Raw genomic sequence first — 22,286 nt, 5'->3', positions numbered from 1 at the left:
GTACACTGTAATAACATTAGTGAATTTATCTCTTTAATTGCAAAAACACAGTTCAAAGACATTAAGGATAAATATGTTTTAAAACAGGTTATATTTTATAAAATATGAAGAAAGTTACAGTTAAAAACTGTGAATAATAAATCTAACATGCAGGACTCACTAAGGGTTGCACTAATTATTAAAATACAATATATGTATATATATGATATTTCATTAAAAGCATGAAGGTATTATAACTTACTTTAACCTCGCGTGGCCGGAAAACGACAGTCGTTATCACACGGGTTTATCACCTCGTGCCAGCTTACGAGTCACCAAGTATGTTACTTTGTGGGTGATTGTTTTTTTTGGATTTTTTAAAAAAATTTTATGTATGGCTGATAATTTGGACAACGCATTAGTGACCACTGGGTCGGAGCAATTGTTGTTAAGTGTCTTGCTTAAGGACACATACGCCCACAATGGTAGCAGCGTCGAGCCTTGAACCCATTACCTCTAGGTTACAGGCAGGCAAAATATATAATATTTCCAACAAGGGCCAACATACCTCAGAATCTTGCTCATTTACAGATTCAGTTTCACTCTCGCTCTCAATTTCTTCTTGTTCCATTGCTCGGTCAAAAGCAGTTGCTGGGAAATTATAAATATCTCCATAGGTTCCCTGCTTTAACCTTCCAAGCAACTCCTTTTCAATTGCGGTATCCAGTTGAGCAGCGATCAATGCTTTTTGCTGTATAGGAAAAATAAATCATTCATTCAATATTTTTCAACCATTGGTATAGTACTAAAACATAAACCATTTTTTTCACAGAAAATTAGTACACGCAACCCACTGTTCTATTTATATTATAGCCTTGATATGTTAATGTTTTAAGTATTTACATAAGCTAATTATATTATGTTAGTATTTAATAGCTATAACACCATATTCAAAGGTCTGCTTGCCCCACCCGGCTACCAATAAACCCATTGGCAGCCCACTGACCACTGGATAAAAAAGTTTTCGAAATTGCTACACAATTAATTAAAACAGCAGAGAAACTTACTTCTCTCTTGGCTTCTCTTCTATCAACTTTCTTGTTTATAGGAACTAACTTTTTCCTGTAAAAAAAAAAAAAAGATTTTCCAAAATGAACCCTTTATTTCTTATGGCAAATTATTTTAATAATGACGAAATATCGAAAAACTTACTGTCTTTTCATGGATAATTTTCGTATCCGAATTAGATATTGAAATATTTTAGTATATCGCTGCTTGCATTTGTGTCTTAAAAAGTAAGGCCAGTATATCAGATGCTCATCAATTTGTTGTAAAGCTTTTTCATAATTCCGAGAGAGCTTTACTTTTTCCCACAGCTTTGCAGGAAAAGCAGCACGCTCAATAGTCTTCATGTATAAATAGCAAATACCTGGAAAAACATAAAGTAATTTTTACCAGTGAACGTCCAAACATTTTTAACATTTTTACACAAGTTTTTAATTTTAAACAAACAAGTCTCTGTTGTCTTAACCCTTCATGGTTTGTGAGAAAAAAAAAACTCTATCTGTATACTTATTTAAAAACAAATATTTTTACCCTTTTCTTCACGTATTGTTGCGTATTGACTGTTGGCAAGAGGACATGAGTTTCTGTTGCACAGTCCTGTTACATTGTTTTCATTTTTGCAAAACCTTTGTGTTTTTGATGTTCGCGCTCTGAATATGATTTATGATAAATTGATAAGTAATTTGCCAATGCAAGATGACAGTTTTAGGTTATACATTTAAACAGGTGTCTCTAAAATACGCGAGAACAGCGCGAACGTCTCTAAAATGCGCACGAACAGCGCGAACCTCACTAAAACTTTAATCTGTATAATTTGTAAAATGTGTTCGTGCTGTTCGCGTGTCTTTTAGAGTTGTTCGCGCGTATTTTAGAGTTGTTTGCGAGTATTTTAGAGACGTTCGAGCTGTTCGCGCGTATTTTAGAGACACCCCATTTTAACATAACAATCTTTTCACCAAGTAACCAAAATTTTATATACTAATAATACTACATAATCTACAATAATGGCAAACTACAGAAGAACAACTAATTTTAGAGTTATTATAAATTAAAAACATTAATGTCTTACTTTATTTTGTATGAACATTGCTGTTTGTTACCAATAAGGTCCCATAATACCTGTAATAAAAAACTTATGATAAAATCCTATGTTTCACTCTATAACTACATGAAAACTTTAATTTAACTCCATATAATTAAACTCAAAATGAATCAAGTGTCAAGAACTATCTGGATTATGGCCAAAAAACATTATTCGTTATACTTACATCGTCGTGCTGCATGGCTAATTGTTAGCTTGGTTTAAACTGAACTTAAACTATAGAGTAACATAGATGACGTGCGCAGTTAAACAATACTCCTATACGAATATATTTGATAGTTATTTCTGACAATCAGAAAATAAGCAACTGTGCTAAATCCACACAATACTGCACATGTACGAAGAACGACACATGAAGTTGTAGTTATAAGATATCTATTTTAACGTCCGAAATTCTGGCAGAATGTTGCAGGAATTTAGAAAAAAATGACATCACATGTTCAGTGTTGCCGCAAGGAATGCGTAAAATATGCGAGAGGCACGATGAACGTCGATTACCAAGTAGCAATCACTATGTAAAGCTAAAACAACGATTGAAAGTTAGCAGTCAGAAGTAAGTAAAAGTCCTAAAAGTTCTAAGACCGTACCGTACTTTAATCAATGAATTTTAAAAACGGTTTTTTATTTGAACCTAAATTTTAACTGAAGCTAGTGAAGAGTCCTCCCCCTACGTTTTTTTGAACTACCTACCCATATACCAATTAACCACTAAACTAACCATTACCTACCAACCTATAACACTTTTCACCGGTCTAATCTGTAACATACTGTAGGACTGTTCACTAGTGCCCCAAAATCTTACATGCGTGATCCAAGAAAAACAAACGTATTTTTGTACATACAAAAAATGTGAAAGCTCCTTTTTGTGTATAAAGACATAATTTTCCAAGAGAACTGTAAATTTAAAAATATAAGTTGATTTGTAATATTTACTCATACAGTTTCAGGTTATCTTATGTGTATTATTGATGGTTAGTTGATGGACTGTTTAATCATTTAGTGAAAATGAACCGTGATATGAATATGAACACTGGTGCAAGCTCTTCAGATTCTGTAAGACCACCAAATATTTTATCAGAACTAACATCTGAAGAAAAAATAGTTCTTAAACGCTTGAAAAATGAAGCTTTTATGTACAGAGGTCTGCCAACAGCTTTTGTTGCAATGTCAGTCACACAGTTGTGGTTATCACGTAGGTTTCCCAACCTATCCACAGTTCGCAGAGTTGGGTTATGTTTATTTTCAGGGGTGATGGGTAACTTTGCTGGTCAAGTATCATACGTACCCAGGCTTAAAAAAAGACTTGAACGTGATTTGCCAGAGGATTCAAACTTGAGAAAATTAATATTCTCGAATAATGACAAGATGGCATCAGCAATAACAACTCCAGATTCTGGTTTTACAATGGCTGAAACTGACAAACCTCAAGTAAACTATAATGAAGATGAAACAAATGTACCTTCAAAACTTCCAACTTATAATTCTTATGAAGAAATGAGAAAGACACATCGATCAAGTGGAGTTACAAACACCCAGTCAAATAATACAAGTCAATGGCCAAGCTTACCACAAAATACTAACCAAACTAATCAAGGTGAAAAGATCAAATACAATAAATATGGAGATCCAATCCAAGATTAGTGAAACTGTTTGCAAATTGTATACTATGTGTGTTTACTGTAATAACTAATAATTACATACTTTTTAATTCTTACAACATAACTTTTTGGTTTGGTAATTATTAATAAAGCATGCAGTTGATTAGAAACATAAATTACAATGCTTTAAAGTTTAAAGGTTATAAACATTGGACATCATATACAGATACATTTTTGGTTATTTTGCATACACCCTTCTGGTAAACTGTTGGCTCAGGTATGTTTGAGGATAGATATCCTAATATTATATTCTAATATCTAGTTATTGCCATATGCTATACAGCAAACATAAATTAATTTTCTTACACAAAAACTATACACATATATAGACATTACTGTTGGGGTAATGAGCTTTTGTCTATATAAATTATGCTAAAAGTATAATATGTTTATCAAGGGTATAAGTATGAGTGTTATTAATAATTGGAACAAGAAATAAAGTAGGACTACGTTTATTCAATTCACAGGTAATTATTACAACATAAAGATGTATAATTAAGATCTACAAGATCAAATGTTAGATACACTCATGACTCATGCGGGATGAGATAAATAATTGAAGAGTAATAATATTTAGTATTAGAATGATAATATAATACTGCGAATATATTATTTAGTGTTAAATGTTTTAACAAATTTGAATTTTCATATGTTAACGATTATTTAGAATTACATGTGTAAACGAGTTTGAATTTTTATAGTTTAACGTTGCAATAAAAAACTAGACACTCATTTCATCTTATCACACATAACAACAGCCCGTTAGAAATGTTGTCACTTTGTGAAATTCCTCTTCAGTATATTGCTGAACTTAGAAAGCAATTTGTACAATAATTAATGCTCTTTTACAAAAGCAAAACAATTACTGCAAATAGCAGCAAACCATCAGCGTCAACAACGACAATTTAAATAGCTAGATTTCGGACATCCTCCAGAAATCGTTTCTCGCACTGTACGTCGTCTCTCGAAGTTTTTTCGTTAATAACCACAGGGTTAAGAGCCTTTCTTATCCGCTGAAATAGACAAAGTTATAACAAATGCAAACTAATAATTGATCATTTAGTTACCTGTAAAACTTACCTTTTACGGTAGGTATGAGCTGGAAATAAAAAGCTATAAAGCACAGTTACCTGGTATACTGAACCTTTCGATTTGCAAATTTCTGCAATAAAGAATCCTGGGACGCAGAGCATAGACGTTAGAGATAAAAACCAACCCACAGCGTTTGCCCAACCCGGGAACACATATTGGCCAAGAGTTAAAGGAGCGTACTTGACGCAGTAGAAGATAAAAATGAACTGGATGGAAGAAGTGAAGATTGAAGTGTACCGCAACAGCGGCAGGTAACATAATTCAGTAAAAAGTTTTAGGTTTAGCAGAATTAACAAGCTTGATGACAATCTTGATAGTAGGCATGGTGGGATATGCTGGCAGAAATCCCATAGTTTATAAGTAGGTGTAAGTTGGTAATACCAGAGAAATCCCTGGCGCAAAGAATTTGTAGCACAGCTTGAAGTATGGAGAAGGGTAGTAGCCGATCATGGACTTGACATTTTCGTAGTAGTTGTCGACACCGTATATCCACCCGATTGTAATAGATTGAAAAAATGCAAGCCACAAGAGCGCAATCCCGCTGACAGCATACATATTGAAGAGCTCAAAGATATAGATTCCTCCCTGAATTACGAAGTGGTGAGGAAAAGCCAAGTGGCTATCGAGGCAAAGCTATAACCAGTATTGAGTCTCTGTTCATGATTAACGATTGGTTTGAAAGATGGATCAAGAATTGATAGTGGTAACAAAAATTTACGTTGGTTAGTAGTGGCAGGCCGAGCACGATGAAGAGAAGGCACACCATCGCAGAGACAAGCTCTCGTCCATATTTCCCTTTCCCAACATTGGGCCACAAGTCCAAGAAGATGGTGACGCAACTCTCAACTCCAGCAAACTGCAAACAAATAACAGAATTTAATCACAGTTATAAAAACTTTGTAATATATACGCTACAAAGTTCAAATGTCTCATGTCAAAAAGAAATAGTTATTAAATACTTAATTGGCGAATGACTAAGTTCTTCACATGTATTTAGCACCATTAACATTATGCAAAGGAGATCATAAGTGGGTAACTACTAGAAGCACACTTCAGAAAGAAGTATCCTTAACTTAATCAGCAACCGGCTTTCTGATAATTTATTCTGTGTTTTTGTTGTTTACCCTTTTTGTTTACGGGACAAACATCAAATACGATAAAGTCGATAAATAAGAGAAAGCCCAACCTGTGTATCGATTCCGACCATAAACAGGGTAGCAAAGAAAAGAACGGACCACAGATTAGGAGCAGGTAAAAGTGAGAGACCAACTGGATAAACAAGGAATACGAGACCAGGACCTGATAATATCAATATGCCATATTTATATATACACCAAATATTTGATTGTTTCATATTATATACTGAATTTGCAGCAATGTATGGGCAATGTTTTGGGAAACATGACACGTTTGGGAAGCACATCACATCCGCTAAGCAATTACATTTTGGTGTATAATTGAGTATGTACATTTAATAAATCACAATTAATACCGGATGTGGCTACGGCATCAATATCTTTCCCTTGCACAAAAGACATGTGGCCAATGATGCTAAAAACAACAAATGAAGCAAAGATTGAAGTCAGGCTGCATGTTGAAGCAAGAATGACTGATTGCCTGGGGAAAAAATATTGTTAAACAACCAAATCATATACTATAAAAGAGTAAAATTACTTGTAGCAATTGTTGTTATATGGATTGTAGCTGCCGAATGCGTATAGGACTGTAAAGCAGATTCCGTATGAATAAAAGATTTGTCCTCCAGCCTGCATCCAAACCTGTTTAACGAAACAGTAAGATAATTTTAAAGAAAGGTAAAGTCAAGGTTGAAAATGTCATAGCCTGTTATTAATATTTGAAAGACATTACATAGAGTAGGGTGGGGCAAAATGGCACACTTTTACCATTGCTTTTTGTTAAAGGCCTCAATGCATATAAACACTACATTTATTACCATCGTTATTAGTTGACCACGCTATTCTGTAACGGAAAGGTCATGTGAGTGACACGCCATAGATCCTGGGACATTACCCTAACCTAATGGTTAACGCAGGATTGTTTACCGTTGCAATCGTCTGGCTTGTTTACCAACTATATAACCCAAACGGGTTCGTTATACTTTAATGTCCCACTAAAATTTAACGGCAGACAAACAGCAATAAACGATAAATATTTGACCTGAGATGATAGAAGCTTTGAGAAGTCTGGTCTTAGGAAAAACATGATCCCTGTTGATGCCCCCTCCAACGTCAATCCACGAATCAGTAGAATAAGAAGCATGACGTATGGCAAAATCGCAGTGACGTAAACAACCTATATATTGGTTAATTGGACAAGTACGTAAGAGAGTTGTTTGTACGCTCTGTAATAATTCTGCTAATACGCCAGCTCATAGGGGAATTAACTATACCCTCTTGAAGTTAAAGAGTGTTTCTTTGTTTACTCCCATGCGCGCATTGAAACCGAGACAACAAATGCCGTAGTAATAACAGGCTACTCGTGTTTGTAGCTTCAGTCAACGTCGGCTTCAGTAGCATGGTTGGAATACTAAACGAGATTAATTTAAACAACAATGCCATACTTTTCCACTGGTCCTCGCGCCCTTGAAGACACATAAGTAGATGACGACCCAGGAACCAAAAAAGCAAAGAATAAGCGGCCAGTTTTCTAAACTGCCAATATTTTCAATTCCATCCGATTTTCTTAAAACGTAATTGCTATAAAACAACAGTTGTTATGTCAGTGAAACGAGGTGCAACAACTGCATTCATGTGCTTACTTCCAAAACTCGTTTTCAGGAGAATATATTGTCGTGTTGTTGGTTTTATTGGGGGTGGTGTGAAGCGCAGAAGCGAAACCGGACGTATTTGAAACCTGCTGAAGCATAGTAGCATTCATTCCTTTATAGTTTGCATTCAAAACACAATGTTCAGAGTTCCACCAATTTCCTGTAAGTGCAAATTGGTTTGCTTACATGTATACGATACAGACAAACTGTTATTTGTTTCCGCTGCCGTCACATTAGGACCTCAGCGCTTGTCTCTAACTAAGCGGTTCCGGGTGCAGCATTGCGGGCGGGCCCAGGGCTACAATGTAGGCGTGTTTACTATTGTGGGTGTGTTTGTCCTTGAGCAAGACACAGCGGCAACTGCTCCAACCCAGCGGTCGCTTATGGGTTATCTAAACTGTCAGCTTTAACCAAGTGGTCGCGTATAGGTTATCTGAATTGTCAGCTATACATTAAAAACAAATCTCAAAAAATAAACACCTACAAAGTCGTGGTAACTCGTAAGCGGGCACGAAGTACATGAAACAGAACACGAATATCGTTGTCCCGCCACACGTGGATAAATCAGTTACATTTATTCATTATTCGTATACATCGCTATATGTGGACCGGAGGTTAAATAAGTAAACTGTTCACAAAGATAAACGGAAGTTCTAAATTTGTGTTGTGGTTTGGCAAAACTGACGAGTATTTATAAATGGTTTTAGTAAAACAAAACATAACTTACCGCATGATGTCCAAGGGAGAGGTCCAGGAATACATGAATGCACAAAGTATAGCACCGACCATGACATGACAAGCACAAAGTAGATAGCGCACATAAAGTTTACGACGGCTGATCCGTACCCGATACCCTGCCACATAATTTAATTGTCAGGTTTTGTATTCGGCACTTTTTGTTTAACGACGTGGGTATTAAATTCACCTTCATGGCTGGAACTAGTTTGCTCCAGACTTTTACGCAGCTTTGTTGTGTGTATTGGCCCAAAGAAATTTCCAGAAAGAACAAAGGAATGCCCGCCAATACAACGAAAATCGCGTAGGGAATTAAAAATGCTCCTACAATAAAAATGACAGTAAATTTAAAAGCCATATGCGGATACTAGCGGTTTTAATTTGTAAAAAATATGTTCGGAAAATTTTTTGTAGTAGCGTTAATTTGTAGTAGCGTTAATTTTAAACCGTATAGTTTAGCGGTCACGACCTATTTCCAAAATATTCTGTTAAGAAGTAGACCGTGTCCACAGTTCGTCATATCCACATTTTTATTTAGAGAGGTTATTAAACCAAGCGGTAAAATTGAATGTTTCGTATATGATCTCACGCCGCATGTTTCAACTCACCTCCACCGTTATCGTAACACAGATAAGGAAACCTCCATACATTTCCAAGACCAACCGAGTAGCCAATTAAAGCCAGGATAAACTCCTGCTTTCCTCCCCATGTTTCTCTTTATAAATAAAATTAACGGAAAATCGATCAAAATAGATTAAGTTTATTTCGTTGGTTAGTATGCCTCATAACCGTACTTATTGTTTGACTGCAGAAATTTACGTCACAGTCTATCTGATGGAAATAAGCCTTATATTATAACTTGCATATTTTGTATAAGTAATGCACTTTCGTTGATATTTGTTTAATTTACCTCTTTGTCTCTCCCGAGTCCGTTTTTTTCTCCGACATATCAGTTTTTGTACACAATACAGTATATATTATCGGTATTCGCCTGTTTTTTTGATAAATAGAAAAATGTGTGCAGTGTGCTAATGATATAATATAACAAAAAAAAAACACTAGAAAACCGAACCGCGCACAATAAACATTATATGGTTTTCGAAGCTTTATAATTATCGCAAGAACTCGCGCTGCTAAAAACTGATTTCGTTATCGATATGGGCATAGTAAATCAAACAAATCTTATCATAACAATCCCATTTAAGTTACTTAGCATGTACAATCACTGTCCCTGGTCCTGGTATATGTTGGCCGATGTCACTGGTCCATTGTGCCACCAACAACGATTTTATTAATGACCTAGGCGTATTGGAACTCTGTGATTCGGCGAGGGCACTTACAAACAAAGCAATTTCTTTCTTTCTTTAAGGAGACGAGAGGATACAAAGAAAAAGGCATCTATATCCACGCCGAGCTTTCAAATTCCCAAATGAAGTTAATGGACCCTTTTACGTCAAACAAAGAACGCGTGCCAATTAATTCGTTTACTCCCTTTTTATATATCGCAAAAACACCATTCCACATATATTATCGCACGCTTTCTGAGAACGAGTGATAACGTTTCTCTCTTAGATTGAATGTGGTTTCAGTTGAGCGTGTGACCTGTCTTTTTTGTGAACGGTCTTTCTATTGTACTGCTTTCAGAGTATGAATAGACTGAATAGTATCTGTTCTCGAACGCAGTATATGTTTACATAGACATAAAAAAGAATAACACAATATCGGTTACTTAACATAACTTATATTCGCCCTTTATTGACCCAAACACTGTCACATTATTCAACTTTTAAAGCTACAATATATATTCGAGCTCGCTGTTCGAGTTACCACCGTAGAGTGCCGACCGCGTGTTCTCGAATCTATAAATCGACATTTCTCTTTCTCTCTCTCTCTCTTTAACACGTGCAATAGGAGAAGGGTGCCCACTCCTTCCTTATTTTTTCCCTACATTTTAACAAAGGAAAACAATAGCGTCAAACCTTTTATGTAAGTGAACACTTGCTAACGGAATAATACAGTAAATTCCTAAAACCAATTAAATAAAACGAAACAGTGATTTGCGCGATTAATTATTGAACCGTAAAGCCTAAAAATTTCGGTTTATCGTAACCAACACCCTCATCTAACATATACCAGCATGTTACACCGGAAAGGAGAACTAAAAGGAAATGATAGTCTCGTTGATGACTCGAGTTGTCAGAAGAAAAGCGACAACTGTCCACATAAAGGTTTAATTCTCCGAACATTTTACTTGCTTAATACAAATCTAAGTTTAAAAAAACAGTGTTTTATTAAATGTTGCCAGCAAATAGTCGACGACGCAGGCTGTGTAGCTATACTTCCACATTTACAAACAAGATATTAAAGTAGCCTACATTTAAAACGACCCTAAAATCGTTTTATACTAAACACTTATACATTTTGGCCTTTGTTCGTACTGTCAGTGTCGGGTATTGTTTTGCGGCTATTCGCTTTGCAGTTACCACTACTAGCTCCCCAATGTAAATGTTTATCAAAGGAAAACAGGTAAGCGATGAGTGATCAAATGAAATGAGAATATTAGGAAATTAAGTAGGGAAATATGGAAAGTGTTTATTGGGAACAGATTTGTCTTCCTTTATCCTTTGTACATTGCAGCATTATTTTGTTATTTAGCCTCTGGGTGTTCTTTCGCTCTTGTCAAAATATCTCCGTGTCACCACACATAGGCTAAAGTTTCACAAAGCAAAGATTTTGTCTTTTGCCTACAATCAACTTTCGAATGTTTAATCTGTGGTAATAGCATCTACAAGTGTCGTATGTATCAGAGTCCGAATGGCGTATATAAACATGCCGCAGTGGTGTTAATAACATTTACAAGTATAACATGTATGCTTGTACTCTGGTCTGTATTTCGTATATTGATGTGAGCCGTTTCATATAATGTAAGTTTCGTGAATAGTCTTTAATAATGATCAATATAATGTTTAAACATATGCATAAAATGCAACTTATGTCGCAGGATAAGTAGTAACTAAAGAAAAACAATTTTTGACCAAGAAGCAAGGACATCGTTCTAAGAATATCGGTGAAGGCTGTTTTGAGACTAATTTAAAAGCCAATTTTGCTGAAACCACAAGTCTTTTCGGCTCGAAGATGTTACCGCCTTAGGAGATTTGTAATCATTGAAATGGATCAAAAAGTGCTGAAATTTATCCCTTGGAATCGCGAATATCTTGATTGCCATAAACACATGTGAAGTGTTGCTACAGAGTACGAAATTATAAGTCATCATGGCTGGTATGCACTCTTTAGTTCAATGCTATTCGTCTAAATTATTAACTCCGCTATGGAGTTGGGCTGTTAATAACCCCTCTGATGTGTCGGTTATAAATCAAACTGACAAAACAGGTACAAAATACTAAAGTGGATAATTGAGTTACCTTTGCAACCTGGAACGCAAATGTTTTTCTCAGTGCAGAAGTAATGGCCAGATAGAAGAAATTACCTTATAAACAGGAAATTTGTTTATGCAAAATAGTAGTAGAAATTTGGCTTCATACATACCAGCACAGTTAAAAAGAACAAACATAGTATAAATCGAGGATGTTTATTATATAAAATACGTATACCATTGAGCATTTAGGTTGATATATGCAGTCAATGCGCAAGTCAAATTGCAAAGAAATTGTTGTCAAGAGTATAGGCTGTTTTAATCTATTATAAGTTTGTTAGATATATTCTATATTAGGCAAGTTTATAGTGTCAAACTGGACAATGTTTTATTAATATGTGGAAATCTAACAGTGTCATATTATATGTCAAGTACAATTTATATAGTCATGATCATGACACTAATATATCACTATGTTAGTAGTTAGTCTGTATGTAAGTTTTACTAAAAATGACAAGGATGTTTAGACTCTATGTGTACATGAATTCTACCTATTTGTTTAAAGAGCTTGAACAATTAGAAATTGTTTCTTCTTTAAATAATAAACAACAAAATAATGTATGTCGTAACTGTTGGCCACTGTCTCAGTTATAGAGTGATTATGATAAATTTTTTGTCAATAATAAATAGGTATTTTTTTACATTGTCAATTTAAAAAATCCGAAAAAAAAACAGAAATGTACCTGCTTTAGTTTTAAAATTAGGATTATGTCAATGCCTTCATGATAACCAGAGCAAAATGAAAATCTAGAATAAAATTAGCAATGGACATTTTAAATAATCCTAACATTTTATAATGTTATAAACTTGATTTATCTTTTTCGTAAAAGGTTGTGTGGGTCATTTAGAGTTCTTTGATCTTTCCTTTCGTATGTGTTTTCAGTCACACCTGTTAATTACAAGAATTGAATTTTAAATTAATCTTTATAAATACATTGGGCTAAGTACTTGTGTTAATCACTGTCAGAACAAGATAAGTTGGTTATTGCATCATTGTAATTGTAAACAGCTTATTGTTGCAAATACTGATTTAATTAAGTATAAGAATAGCAGGAAAGGACTATGGATAATAGGTTACATACAGAGTAGATGTAACTTTGTATAATTGGATATCTTAGTTTAAATCCTTCTTAAAATACTACCCAGTTAGAGTAATATCAGATTGATATACCAGTTAATATAATCATGCTCGGATAGAATGGGTAAATACTCTCTGCATCATCCCGGTAAATATTCTCTCTATATATAATACTTGCTATCTAGTTTACTATAGAAATGTGTTGCTGCTGAGAGCCTTTTACTTTATGGTTTAGCGAATTATCTCAATTTATGTCCACTAAACTTCTTATTATGAATTTATGGTTGGGTACAGTGAACATTTCATTATTCAGAACCTAGTTTGTTTTGGACTGCTTTTACTGCTGTAAAATATATATAGTTTAGAATTCCAACATGGCACCAGTAGTTCTAACGCCCATTTGCCTGTTTATATATATCTAATTTTCGGCTTATATTTTGCAGGTAGTGGGCCATCTGGCAATGATGACCTACTATGGTATTTTTCCCAAGTTAAAGGGACAATGGATGATGAAGTGTCCGAACGTGAGTGACTTTCATTGTTAATACTATTTTTACTTAGTTTTTTATTGACATTTGGAAAGACAAAATATCACATCACAGATGATAAAAAGTCACAGAGATAAGTAGCCTACTTCAGGCTATTTTTATTTTTTAAACTAGTAAAATTATGGTTTGTGTTTCACACTAAATCTTTATATATATTGTATGAAAAAAATAGAAAAAAATTTTCTCGTGTGATAAAGGTTCTGAGATGCCTACATAACCTAATGAAGATGATAAAATAGTAAAAATACATTCTAAAATAGTTGCTTTTGCTTCTATAAAAAATTAGGACTTCATTTTTTTTTCGTTGCAGCTGATATTATTTCCACTGTTGAGTTTAATCATGATGGTGAACTACTAGCAACTGGCGACAAAGGTGGCAGAGTTGTTATTTTTCAAAGAGAGCCTTCAGTAAGTGGGATGCATTATATAATTTCAATTATTTATGTACATGAACTATGTGCATGTTAATAGAATTAATGAAGCATTGCATATATAAAGTTTCTCCTTACATATGCAATGTACTATTAATTAGACCTTTTCCTCTGTATTTTATGCATATGTTGGTAAGCAATCAATCAAATAATCAATACAGTCTGTGTTACTCAATCAATAAGGTTTCTCCAAAAATGCTCTTCTAGGCAGAAAATTCACGAAAAAGGCAAAAAAAATAGGTTTTGTTTTATTGTACGCACTCTCTCTATTTTTCTGGGAAAGTAATTTTTTAATAAGGTTTCTTGAAAATGGTTTTCCAGGCTTAAAACTCGTGTACAAAAAATTGTAAAAGAGTTTTTGATCCTACTATACACTATCTTAACTTTCTCCCTAAGTCCTAATGCGATTTTTAAACCAATCTAGAAACTAAATTTATGTGCACTACTAATGCTTGCAACTTTTCTGCAGAATAAAGCAACAGGAAGTCGGAGCAGCGAGTATAATGTGTACAGCACATTTCAAAGCCATGAACCAGAGTTCGACTATTTAAAGAGTTTAGAAATTGAGGAAAAAATCAACAAAATACGTTGGTTGTCTCAACGTAACCAAGCTCACTTTCTACTCTCCACTAATGGTAATTGTTTCGTTCAAAGTTAAACATCTTATGTTAGTATGATGAAGTATCTTTAATGTATTAATTTGCTGTGTAATTGTTGTTTGTAAAATCTAAACGATCGCGAGATTCTAGAAGGCAACAAAATCAGACTTTTTACAATACCATTTTAATCACAGATGACATTTTTGTATGCTCATATATTAAGGTTTTTTAATTGATACCAAAACATATTTTTAACGTTTTCAGATAAAACAGTAAAGTTGTGGAAAGTATCAGAGCGCGAAAAACAAGCGGTTGGATTCAATCTGCGTGACGAAGACGGCCAACTTTACATGGGGGGTGTACGACCCAGGACCCTTGTTGTGCCCCACTACGAACCCATGGAACTTATGATAGAGGCGTCACCCAAGAAGGTGTTCGCCAACGCCCATATGTACCACATAAACTCAATATCAGTGAACAGCGACGATGAAACGTACCTCTCCGCCGATGACCTGCGGATTAATCTATGGAACCTGGAAATAACAGACAGAAGCTTCAGTGGGTTATTATTTATGTTTCTCATTATTATTGTTGTTTTGATTTGGCTGGATAATTCATTGCATGCCTGGAATTAATTTGTTAGTTAATACTTTGGTTGTGTTAAAGTTGTAGTAAACATTTTAGGTAAACACTTTATTAGACTGTCCTAGTTTAGACACATTTTTGCTGACTTTTTACTGTTCAGTGTGTGATAAAATCAAAGGCAGCTTCAGGGTTAAAGATACGATCTTAGGACATGCTTTTAACAATAGCTGCTGTTGTTTCTGTCATCTTTGATGCCAGGTTTTGGGCTTTAATGTTTTAGTAGAGGTTCGTTTTAGTAAGTGTTCTAATTTGACACCTACACATTGTAAGGATTTTGACCGGTTACATAACTTTATCTTGTCCAGATATTGTTGACATCAAGCCAGAGAACATGGAGAACCTCACTGAGGTGATCACCGCTGCGGAATATCACCCAAAAGAATGTCACACATTCGTATACAGCAGCAGTAAAGGAACAATTCGTCTTTGTGACATGCGTGAATCTGCACTATGTGATCAACACGCCAAAAGTAAGCAATTTTAAATGATATACATTTTACAATCTAATGATGAAAACATTTTAGAAAAATGACTTATCGATTGTTATTTCTATTACTTACATTTAACACTCACACAGGCGCACTACTCGTAAATGTAAAAAAAATCCAAATTTTAATGTATATATATATATAATTTAGTTTAAATTCAACTTTTGTTTTCAGTTTTTGAGGAGCCAGAAGACCCTGCAAGTCGTTCTTTCTTTTCTGAAATCATTTCCTCAATAAGTGACGTGAAGTTCAGCCACAGTGGTCGCTACATGATCACGAGAGATTATTTATCAATCAATGTGTGGGACCTTAATATGGAGAACAAACCAGTGGAGTCTTTTCAGGTGATGATCATATTTGTTCTGACATAAAAGAAGAAGTATCATTGGAGTTGTTTTATTCTTTTTTTTCGATCATTTTTTTTCAGTTTTGGTAAAATTCCATAGTTTGGTAATTAAAGCGACCACGCTTATTTTCTTTCAACTAAATGTAAATATGTTTATAACTGTAAGCGTGTTTTAATTTCTTTATAATTAATAGGTTTATAATAATAGAAGTTGTTTTATAATTAATAGGTGCATGAATATCTACGCAGCAAACTTTGTTCTCTGTATGAGAATGATTGTATCTTTGACAAGTTTGAATGCTGTTGGAACGGAACAGACAGGTAATTGTTCAATTTTCTTGTGTTTTAATACACACTAAACCAATATATTTTCCCAGTAATTACTAGTTTTTCATTATTTTATAAACTGTTGTCGCTAGGCATAATATATATCTAAAAATTTGTTCTGTCCAATTTATTCTGCTTTTAAATTTTTTAAGGTTTTACAAATAGGTATTTTACCAGCCGTGGCCATATTTAAAATATTAAGGTAGCAAACCAAACTTATATTACTGCTCCACCAGTTTAATTAAGTCCTACATGGGAATTCGTTTTTTAAATAATATTGTTACTGGGAAAAAAATGCCCGGTGGGCTCTTGGGATGTTTGCCACTATTTTTTTACTATAGTAATTGGTAAAGATATCTTTTTTTGTTAAAATGTCTGTACGCAGAGCTTCATTTAATTTTTTTAAATGAAAGTTTGGTTTTAACCTTTAAAATCCATCCAGTGCAATCATGACCGGATCCTACAACAACTTCTTCCGTGTGTTTGATTGCAACTCCAAGAAAGATGTGACGTTAGAAGCATCACGAGAGAATAGTCGACAACGAGCACAACTCAAGTCAAAGAAGGTTTATAAACCCAAATTTAATGATACAATTTATACTTTGAACGTATTCTATTTGCAATATCATTGTGTTGAGCATTGCAAAAGTCTGATTATGTTTTGCTTTTTGCCCAATGAAAATCACTAATATAGTAAAGATCAAGGTTTCTAAAATATTTGGAAACAACACCTCTAGAAAATACCTACAAAACCCATATCCCACAGTTGCAGTTTAGCACTATTTTGTTGTATAAGAATATATTATCTTGGGCATTGTTTTTTATGAACCTCACTTACATGACCCCAGCCTATTCTTTGGTGTGTTACTGTTTAAAGCCATTACACATGGTATTGAACAGCAGTATTTAATGGATTTCACTCTAATTATGTTGATATAGCAATATTTCGTCATATTCCAATATTTCAATTTTGCTTATGAACCTAACACTCCACACATAACTAATTAAACCAATACAATTGGTATTAGACACCAGTGTTTAATGCCTTTTTTATTATGTTTATACAGGTTAGTCAAGGTGGTAAACGCAAGAAGGATGAAGTAAGCGTTGACAGCCTTGATTTCAACCGAAAGATTCTTCACACTGCCTGGCACCCGAAAGACAAAATCATTGCTGTTGCTGCCACAAATAATTTGTACATTTTTGACAGCAATAACTCTGCACCACACCCTCGTTAAGCCGAATTATTTCGATTTGCGGTATTCACACCGTGCATAGAGAATTTACTTGACCTAAGCTACATCGAGTATTTATTTCGGTAGATCATTATACTTGATTTGCACATTTCAAAGTGATAGAAAAATTTAAGGAGAATATGAAGTGATTGCTGCTGAAACTGCAGTTAGTGTGTGAGAAATGTGGTTGTTACTGTTAAAACAGTGGCTCTATTTGGTACGTGTTATTATACGTTCCATTGGCCTAACTTTATGCCGTGAATTCTTTCATTGCATTATTATAATCAGTGTTGCAAATTCGCAGCATCACCTGTCATACTGTTATGTGGAATTTATGTTTTAATCTAAATGGTTTGGGACCAATGTTGAAATTTACTTAAACGTAATTACTGTTACACCAGTTTAAAGTACCTTACCATTTGTACCAGCTGGTGCTGTTGAACTACTCTGCAATTTTGTCTGCACCGTGTCCGTATTCAATATATTTTTGTTGCTTGAAGTTCATTCACTTCAATCAAAAAGTTCTGTATCACAATATATTCATGCATATGTCTCAGAAAAAATTCCAACCGTATTCAAGTCTGATAAAAATATATGTTTGTTGAATTGTGTGCTGTTTAAAGAGTTCCAAGTCTAACTTAGGCTGTTAATTGAATAGTAATTCTGAATTACACCTCGTCCTACCTCTAAAAAATACATTGGACAACCTTTATTAAATATACGACTTCTAATTTGGCCATATTTTTTTGTTCTAGCAAAAAGTGACAGATTTTTTTACCACTGTATGTTGTATGAACTATCTGCAGTTGCAACTCAATTGCACTCTGCGCTTGGTATCTTTGTGGTCACATAACCTTGGATACGATTGTTCTGCGTATGGCTTAATCAATAAACCTGTTTAATTCCTTGCCACCAATCGTTTTAAAGCTTAAAATACACAGCACTAAAATACATTTGAAGGAATTTATTGATAGGCTGCTTTCTGTATAATCACAAAAAAAGTCTCTCAGTATGATTAAAAACAATACATCCTACTATAAAATTTTAACATAGACATAATAAAATATGGATTTTAAAAAGATAAATCTTACACAGGTATAGTATTTAGGATTAAGGTATTTACAGAAGTGCAATATACAGATAAATATGTGCAATAGTAAGTCAAATCTTACAGTTAAGTGTTAGTGTGTTAAGTGCTAAATAGAAATTGTGTTTAAATGCAAGAAGTTGCATAGAAAATTTACAAAGTTGCACCCAAAATCTCAACAGTGGGACCAAATGCAAATTGAAACAAAGAATAAACAGCATGCATAAGAAGTTCAGCAACTTGATGTCTTGCCACAACTGCAACTTGACTTTTAACATCTTTGTCACTTTCTATCCTAACAAATGTCAAAGTAACTTGATTGTGGTCAGAATCCAATAATCCCTTGAAGTTGATTTCCACAAAAGGTTGCAAAGAAAAGATGAAATTCTGCGTAGACAGCAACACATTTTAACAATTTTACCTAATTTTCGATATAATTTATGACATTACTAACATATTTTTAAAAATGTTTAGTACAACAATTTTCCTGTGCTGCTTATAACTCTTATCTAATATATTATTATTGATTTTAGTGCAATCATAACTGTTCATGCATAAGACACAATTGTCCTCATTTTTAAATGTTTTAGTTTAAAAGTAAAACCGCCTCAGTGTCGAATGTAAAATAAACGATATAAAGAGATATTTAAATCACATATATGGTCTGTTATGTTTGTATTTAACCTGAAAAAAATCAGAGTTTTATACACCTAATTAGAATTGTCAAATCATACCTTCATTGTATTACCAGCAGTAAGCTTGATATCAGTGTCATTTATTGACACAGTCAAATCAAAAGTGTAGCTGTTGTATCTTTCTAAGTGGCAGCGATGTTGAGATAATGATTTAAGGTCACACGACTTGTTTGAGCAATGATCATCAGTTGAATAATTATCTCCGTAAACACAACTTAACCAATTTGCAATAGCACCAGGGAAAACACTCAATGCACCTTCAAACTAAAGATTTAAAATTGTAAATATAAATTTAAAAAAAATCATTTAAAATTTATGTATTCACAAAATTGAATTACAAACCTTATTGTCAATTGAACGAATTCGAATATTTGTCACATTTCCTTTCCAATTGATGTAATGACCATCAAGGTGGTGACACGCACGTTGTACAATTGCTTGGTTGGAAAATTGTTGGTCAATGCATACTTTACGATAATCTTCAAACTTCAGGTTGGAGTTTGTGACAGAAAGACCTGCTGGTTGGTAAAGGAGAAGTACAAGTATAATAACTACTGATGATAAAACAGTGGCTAGTATCTTCTGGGATGGTGTGATGTGAGAAAATGGAATTTTCACATAAAGGTCTTCCCATTTTTGAGATAGTTTAACATACAAGAGTGGCAGAAGAAGAAGAAGAAGAGTAATCAAAACCTGTACAAAGTGCAAAGTGGCAAGTGAACTGAGAAAGAATAAAATTAACACAATAATGAAAGCATGTATTGAAAAACTTATGGCAAATGCTTCAAGCAAAGCACGAAACAATCCTTGCATGGAGCTTTCCTTTAAGAATAAAATCAACAGCTCCCACCAGATCATAAGAAACAACTGTGGCACAAAACCAAGGAAACAGCCACATAACAAATTTCTGTACTTTTTCTGAAATGGCACAGAAAGCAGAACACAGAATGCTGCTAGTCTAAATATGGAAGAAATGCTGACTGAAACCATAGCACTTGTTTGAAAAAATATTACAGGAAAAGTGGCAAGTTTTAAAGGAAGAAGTAGTTCAAATGCAGTTGCACACAACTGTAGTATAAAAGTAGTTGATATGACTGTATTGCAGAAACTTTTGCAACAAGCTGCCAGACAGCAGAGTGAGATTAAGGACAACTCTGGATAAGCAATAAACGCCTGAGGAGTGACAGCATGAGACATAACTATAAGTGCAACAGCTGGCAATAAAGATGCAAGGGGAGACAAATGGTTTTGAATGTAATTATTTTCTGCATTTTCTCTTTCTTCATTTGATTTAATGTCCACAAGCATGGCTGACCAGGCTGTAAATTCTCTGAAACGTTTATCACCTGAAAGTACATTTTTAATTAGTTTATAAGTTCCTAACTCCCATTATTTCATTTGACATTATTTACCTTTAAACAGACGAACTGTGGCCAAAACCAATGCGGAAAATGACAAATAAAATATAACCACCGGGATAAAGGTCATAAGAAATGTTGCATTCATGATATAAGAGAATAATACAAAGCTAGCCAGTGTAGAAAGTTGTTGCACAGGTATAAGCCGTTTTAGGAAAGATCTTGCATATTTGGAAGCAAATGTTTTGACCATTACTTTCACTTTGCGTGTTATCTCATGCTGTACTTTGCTAATCTGTTTAAAACAAAAAAAAAATAACAAATTTATTCCAAAATTAATACAACACAATAATAGAGAACACAAAAAACAGTCAAACTCTGTCAAAAACACAAGAATAAACATACCCTGTCATAAACTGATAACTTTGAATCTTCCGGAAATTCCTTAACATGATCTTCCTCTTCTTCTTCCTCACTCTCAGAATCTGATTCTTCATCACCCTGTCGAACACGAGGCACATGACCTTCCATGAACCTTCTGTCAATCATCTCACATTCCACCTCAGTGATGTTGCTCACATCTTTTACATTCCTACATTCAATCAGTTATGTTATCTTAATAGTCTGTTTGCAGAGTATAGCAGGTGCAAAAACAGTTTTGTTTACAGTTATTTTTACATTTTTTTGTTTACAACATTTTCACATTTTTTTGTTTAAAATTTTTGGTAATACAAATTCACTTTTCTTCTGATTACAACCTAAATGCTGCTTAATTGAATGGCTTATTACATTGTAGTGTTTATAGTTTGTCATGCCTTTTACCCAGTAGGTTTTTTTACTTTTATATTATCCAAAAAGGTTTTTTTACGGCTGTTGTTTTATGGTTAAACCCCCTTTTAGCTTTTGTGAACTTTTCTGGTATTCTTTACCGTGACGGAACAGACAAAATAAATCATTGATTCCTCTAAGGGGGTATCACTATTCGAGAATTGTAATAAAAAATTTAAGATCGAAAATTCTTACCAGTAACATGGGGCAAGATTACCAAAATAATAATCTGTAATATAAATTATAATACATACTTTGACAGCTTTAACATGGACTTCGATAGAATTTTTTCTTCCACCTTTGCAGACGATCCTTTATCATTAACTGATAAACACAATAAATTTTAAGATAACTTAAATTTTTCTAGATTTAATGTATTGGACTGTTTTAACTATAAATATACTTATATGCCAGTTACATTTTTTTTAACTGCACTTACCGTTTCTGCCCGCAAACTTAAGAACAGTTTGTAGTTTTCTTATTTTCCTTTTTTGTTCTTTTACGTTTTCATCTTGTTTATCCATGTTGATCTCCTCAACATGCATTTGCTTCATAATATCCTCCATAGTTAAAAACGTAATTGTCCGGAAACCATGACACAATGTAAAATACCTGATTCGTAAACAGACATAAGAAGTTACGCATAGTAAAACTTCGTGCAGGATATGACGTTTTGCCGAGTAAAATACTTGCTATCTACCCGGGGGTTTCCCCTTAATATAATTACAATTATGTCAATCATCTGGCGTAACTATCCGTTTAAAATCAA

The 22,286-nt window shown here is 34.0% G+C and overlaps 5 protein-coding genes across 7 annotated transcripts in view; 2 read left to right on the top strand and 3 right to left on the bottom strand.

The window, feature by feature from the left end:
- The window catches only part of LOC100176224 (protein MAK16 homolog), a 2,721-nt gene extending 199 nt beyond the window's left edge, over positions 1 to 2,522 (bottom strand). Inside the window, exons 1-6 of the mRNA XM_026835502.1 lie at positions 2,313 to 2,522; positions 2,114 to 2,163; positions 1,576 to 1,694; positions 1,192 to 1,408; positions 1,047 to 1,101; positions 431 to 730 (exon numbers count right to left, since the gene is read on the bottom strand). Coding sequence (XP_026691303.1) covers positions 431 to 730; positions 1,047 to 1,101; positions 1,192 to 1,408; positions 1,576 to 1,694; positions 2,114 to 2,163; positions 2,313 to 2,327 — 756 coding nt within the window. The 5' untranslated portion in view covers positions 2,328 to 2,522. The remainder of the gene's footprint in view (positions 1 to 430; positions 731 to 1,046; positions 1,102 to 1,191; positions 1,409 to 1,575; positions 1,695 to 2,113; positions 2,164 to 2,312) is intronic.
- Positions 2,523 to 2,674: 152 nt separating this feature from the next.
- LOC100186393 (OCIA domain-containing protein 1) lies at positions 2,675 to 3,937 on the top strand. The gene is made up of 2 exons (XM_002126404.5): positions 2,675 to 2,699; positions 3,088 to 3,937. The coding sequence occupies exon 2, from the start codon at positions 3,152 to 3,154 to the stop codon at positions 3,785 to 3,787; it is 636 nt and encodes a 211-aa protein (XP_002126440.1). The 5' UTR covers positions 2,675 to 2,699; positions 3,088 to 3,151; the 3' UTR covers positions 3,788 to 3,937.
- A 303-nt stretch (positions 3,938 to 4,240) lies between these two features.
- LOC100176179 (sodium- and chloride-dependent GABA transporter 3-like) lies at positions 4,241 to 9,424 on the bottom strand. The gene is made up of 14 exons (XM_002126505.5): positions 9,330 to 9,424; positions 9,028 to 9,134; positions 8,610 to 8,743; positions 8,412 to 8,538; positions 7,676 to 7,844; positions 7,478 to 7,613; positions 7,075 to 7,209; positions 6,571 to 6,674; positions 6,389 to 6,513; positions 6,083 to 6,195; positions 5,615 to 5,752; positions 5,278 to 5,481; positions 4,935 to 5,102; positions 4,241 to 4,817 (listed from the first exon to the last, which is right to left on the bottom strand). Exons 1-14 carry the CDS (start codon positions 9,365 to 9,367, stop codon positions 4,710 to 4,712), a joined length of 1,806 nt encoding a protein of 601 aa, XP_002126541.1. The 5' UTR covers positions 9,368 to 9,424; the 3' UTR covers positions 4,241 to 4,709.
- A 2,106-nt stretch (positions 9,425 to 11,530) lies between these two features.
- Positions 11,531 to 18,502, top strand: LOC100184014 (serine/threonine-protein phosphatase 2A 55 kDa regulatory subunit B alpha isoform). 3 transcript variants are annotated; one of them, XM_002126835.5, is made up of 10 exons: positions 11,531 to 11,809; positions 13,374 to 13,454; positions 13,789 to 13,886; positions 14,379 to 14,544; positions 14,773 to 15,066; positions 15,459 to 15,623; positions 15,816 to 15,985; positions 16,217 to 16,308; positions 16,757 to 16,880; positions 17,382 to 18,502. In XM_002126835.5, exons 1-10 carry the CDS (start codon positions 11,692 to 11,694, stop codon positions 17,550 to 17,552), a joined length of 1,479 nt encoding a protein of 492 aa, XP_002126871.2. In that variant the 5' UTR covers positions 11,531 to 11,691; the 3' UTR covers positions 17,553 to 18,502. The 3 variants fall into 3 exon arrangements, with proteins under 3 accessions (XP_002126871.2, XP_009859343.1, XP_009859342.1); XM_009861041.3 differs by having other exon boundaries at positions 11,532 to 11,698; XM_009861040.3 differs by lacking the exon at positions 11,531 to 11,809 and adding an exon at positions 12,904 to 13,078.
- Positions 18,499 to 22,168, bottom strand: LOC100186442 (wolframin-like). Its single transcript, XM_009861174.3, has 7 exons — positions 21,957 to 22,168; positions 21,772 to 21,841; positions 21,095 to 21,281; positions 20,744 to 20,984; positions 19,674 to 20,677; positions 19,371 to 19,595; positions 18,499 to 19,023 (listed from the first exon to the last, which is right to left on the bottom strand). Exons 1-7 carry the CDS (start codon positions 22,081 to 22,083, stop codon positions 18,790 to 18,792), a joined length of 2,088 nt encoding a protein of 695 aa, XP_009859476.1. The 5' UTR covers positions 22,084 to 22,168; the 3' UTR covers positions 18,499 to 18,789.
- Positions 22,169 to 22,286: the final 118 nt, after the last annotated feature.

The sequence above is a fragment of the Ciona intestinalis genome, chromosome 8 (genome assembly GCF_000224145.3).
Source record: "Ciona intestinalis chromosome 8, KH, whole genome shotgun sequence".
NCBI lineage: Eukaryota > Metazoa > Chordata > Ascidiacea > Phlebobranchia > Cionidae > Ciona > Ciona intestinalis.
Note: the sequence above shows the minus strand (reverse complement) of the source record. Positions and strands in the feature narration are given on the sequence as shown.

What these genes read in the sequence shown, in the direction of transcription:
- LOC100186393 (XM_002126404.5), top strand. Translation starts at nt 3,152, where the DNA reads ATGAACCGTGATATGAATATGAACACTGGTGCAAGCTCTTCAGATTCT.
- LOC100176179 (XM_002126505.5), bottom strand. Translation starts at nt 9,367, where the DNA reads ATGTCGGAGAAAAAAACGGACTCGGGAGAGACAAAGAG. An exon ending in TGATGCCGTAGCCACATCCG is followed by an intron (nt 6,196 to 6,388) that starts GTATTAATTGTG and finishes TGATATTATCAG; the next exon opens with GTCCTGGTCTCGTATTCCTT. An exon ending in GCCTGCCACTACTAACCAAC is followed by an intron (nt 5,482 to 5,614) that starts GTAAATTTTTGT and finishes TTCGTAATTCAG; the next exon opens with GGAGGAATCTATATCTTTGA.
- LOC100184014 (XM_002126835.5), top strand. Translation starts at nt 11,692, where the DNA reads ATGGCTGGTATGCACTCTTTAGTTCAATGCTATTCGTCTAAATTATTA. An exon ending in AAATCAAACTGACAAAACAG is followed by an intron (nt 11,810 to 13,373) that starts GTACAAAATACT and finishes TATATTTTGCAG; the next exon opens with GTAGTGGGCCATCTGGCAAT. An exon ending in ATGTGATCAACACGCCAAAA is followed by an intron (nt 15,624 to 15,815) that starts GTAAGCAATTTT and finishes TTTTGTTTTCAG; the next exon opens with TTTTTGAGGAGCCAGAAGAC.
- LOC100186442 (XM_009861174.3), bottom strand. Translation starts at nt 22,083, where the DNA reads ATGGAGGATATTATGAAGCAAATGCATGTTGAGGAGATCAACATGGAT. An exon ending in AGTTATCAGTTTATGACAGG is followed by an intron (nt 20,985 to 21,094) that starts GTATGTTTATTC and finishes TGTTTTAAACAG; the next exon opens with ATTAGCAAAGTACAGCATGA. An exon ending in CACAGTTCGTCTGTTTAAAG is followed by an intron (nt 20,678 to 20,743) that starts GTAAATAATGTC and finishes ATGTACTTTCAG; the next exon opens with GTGATAAACGTTTCAGAGAA.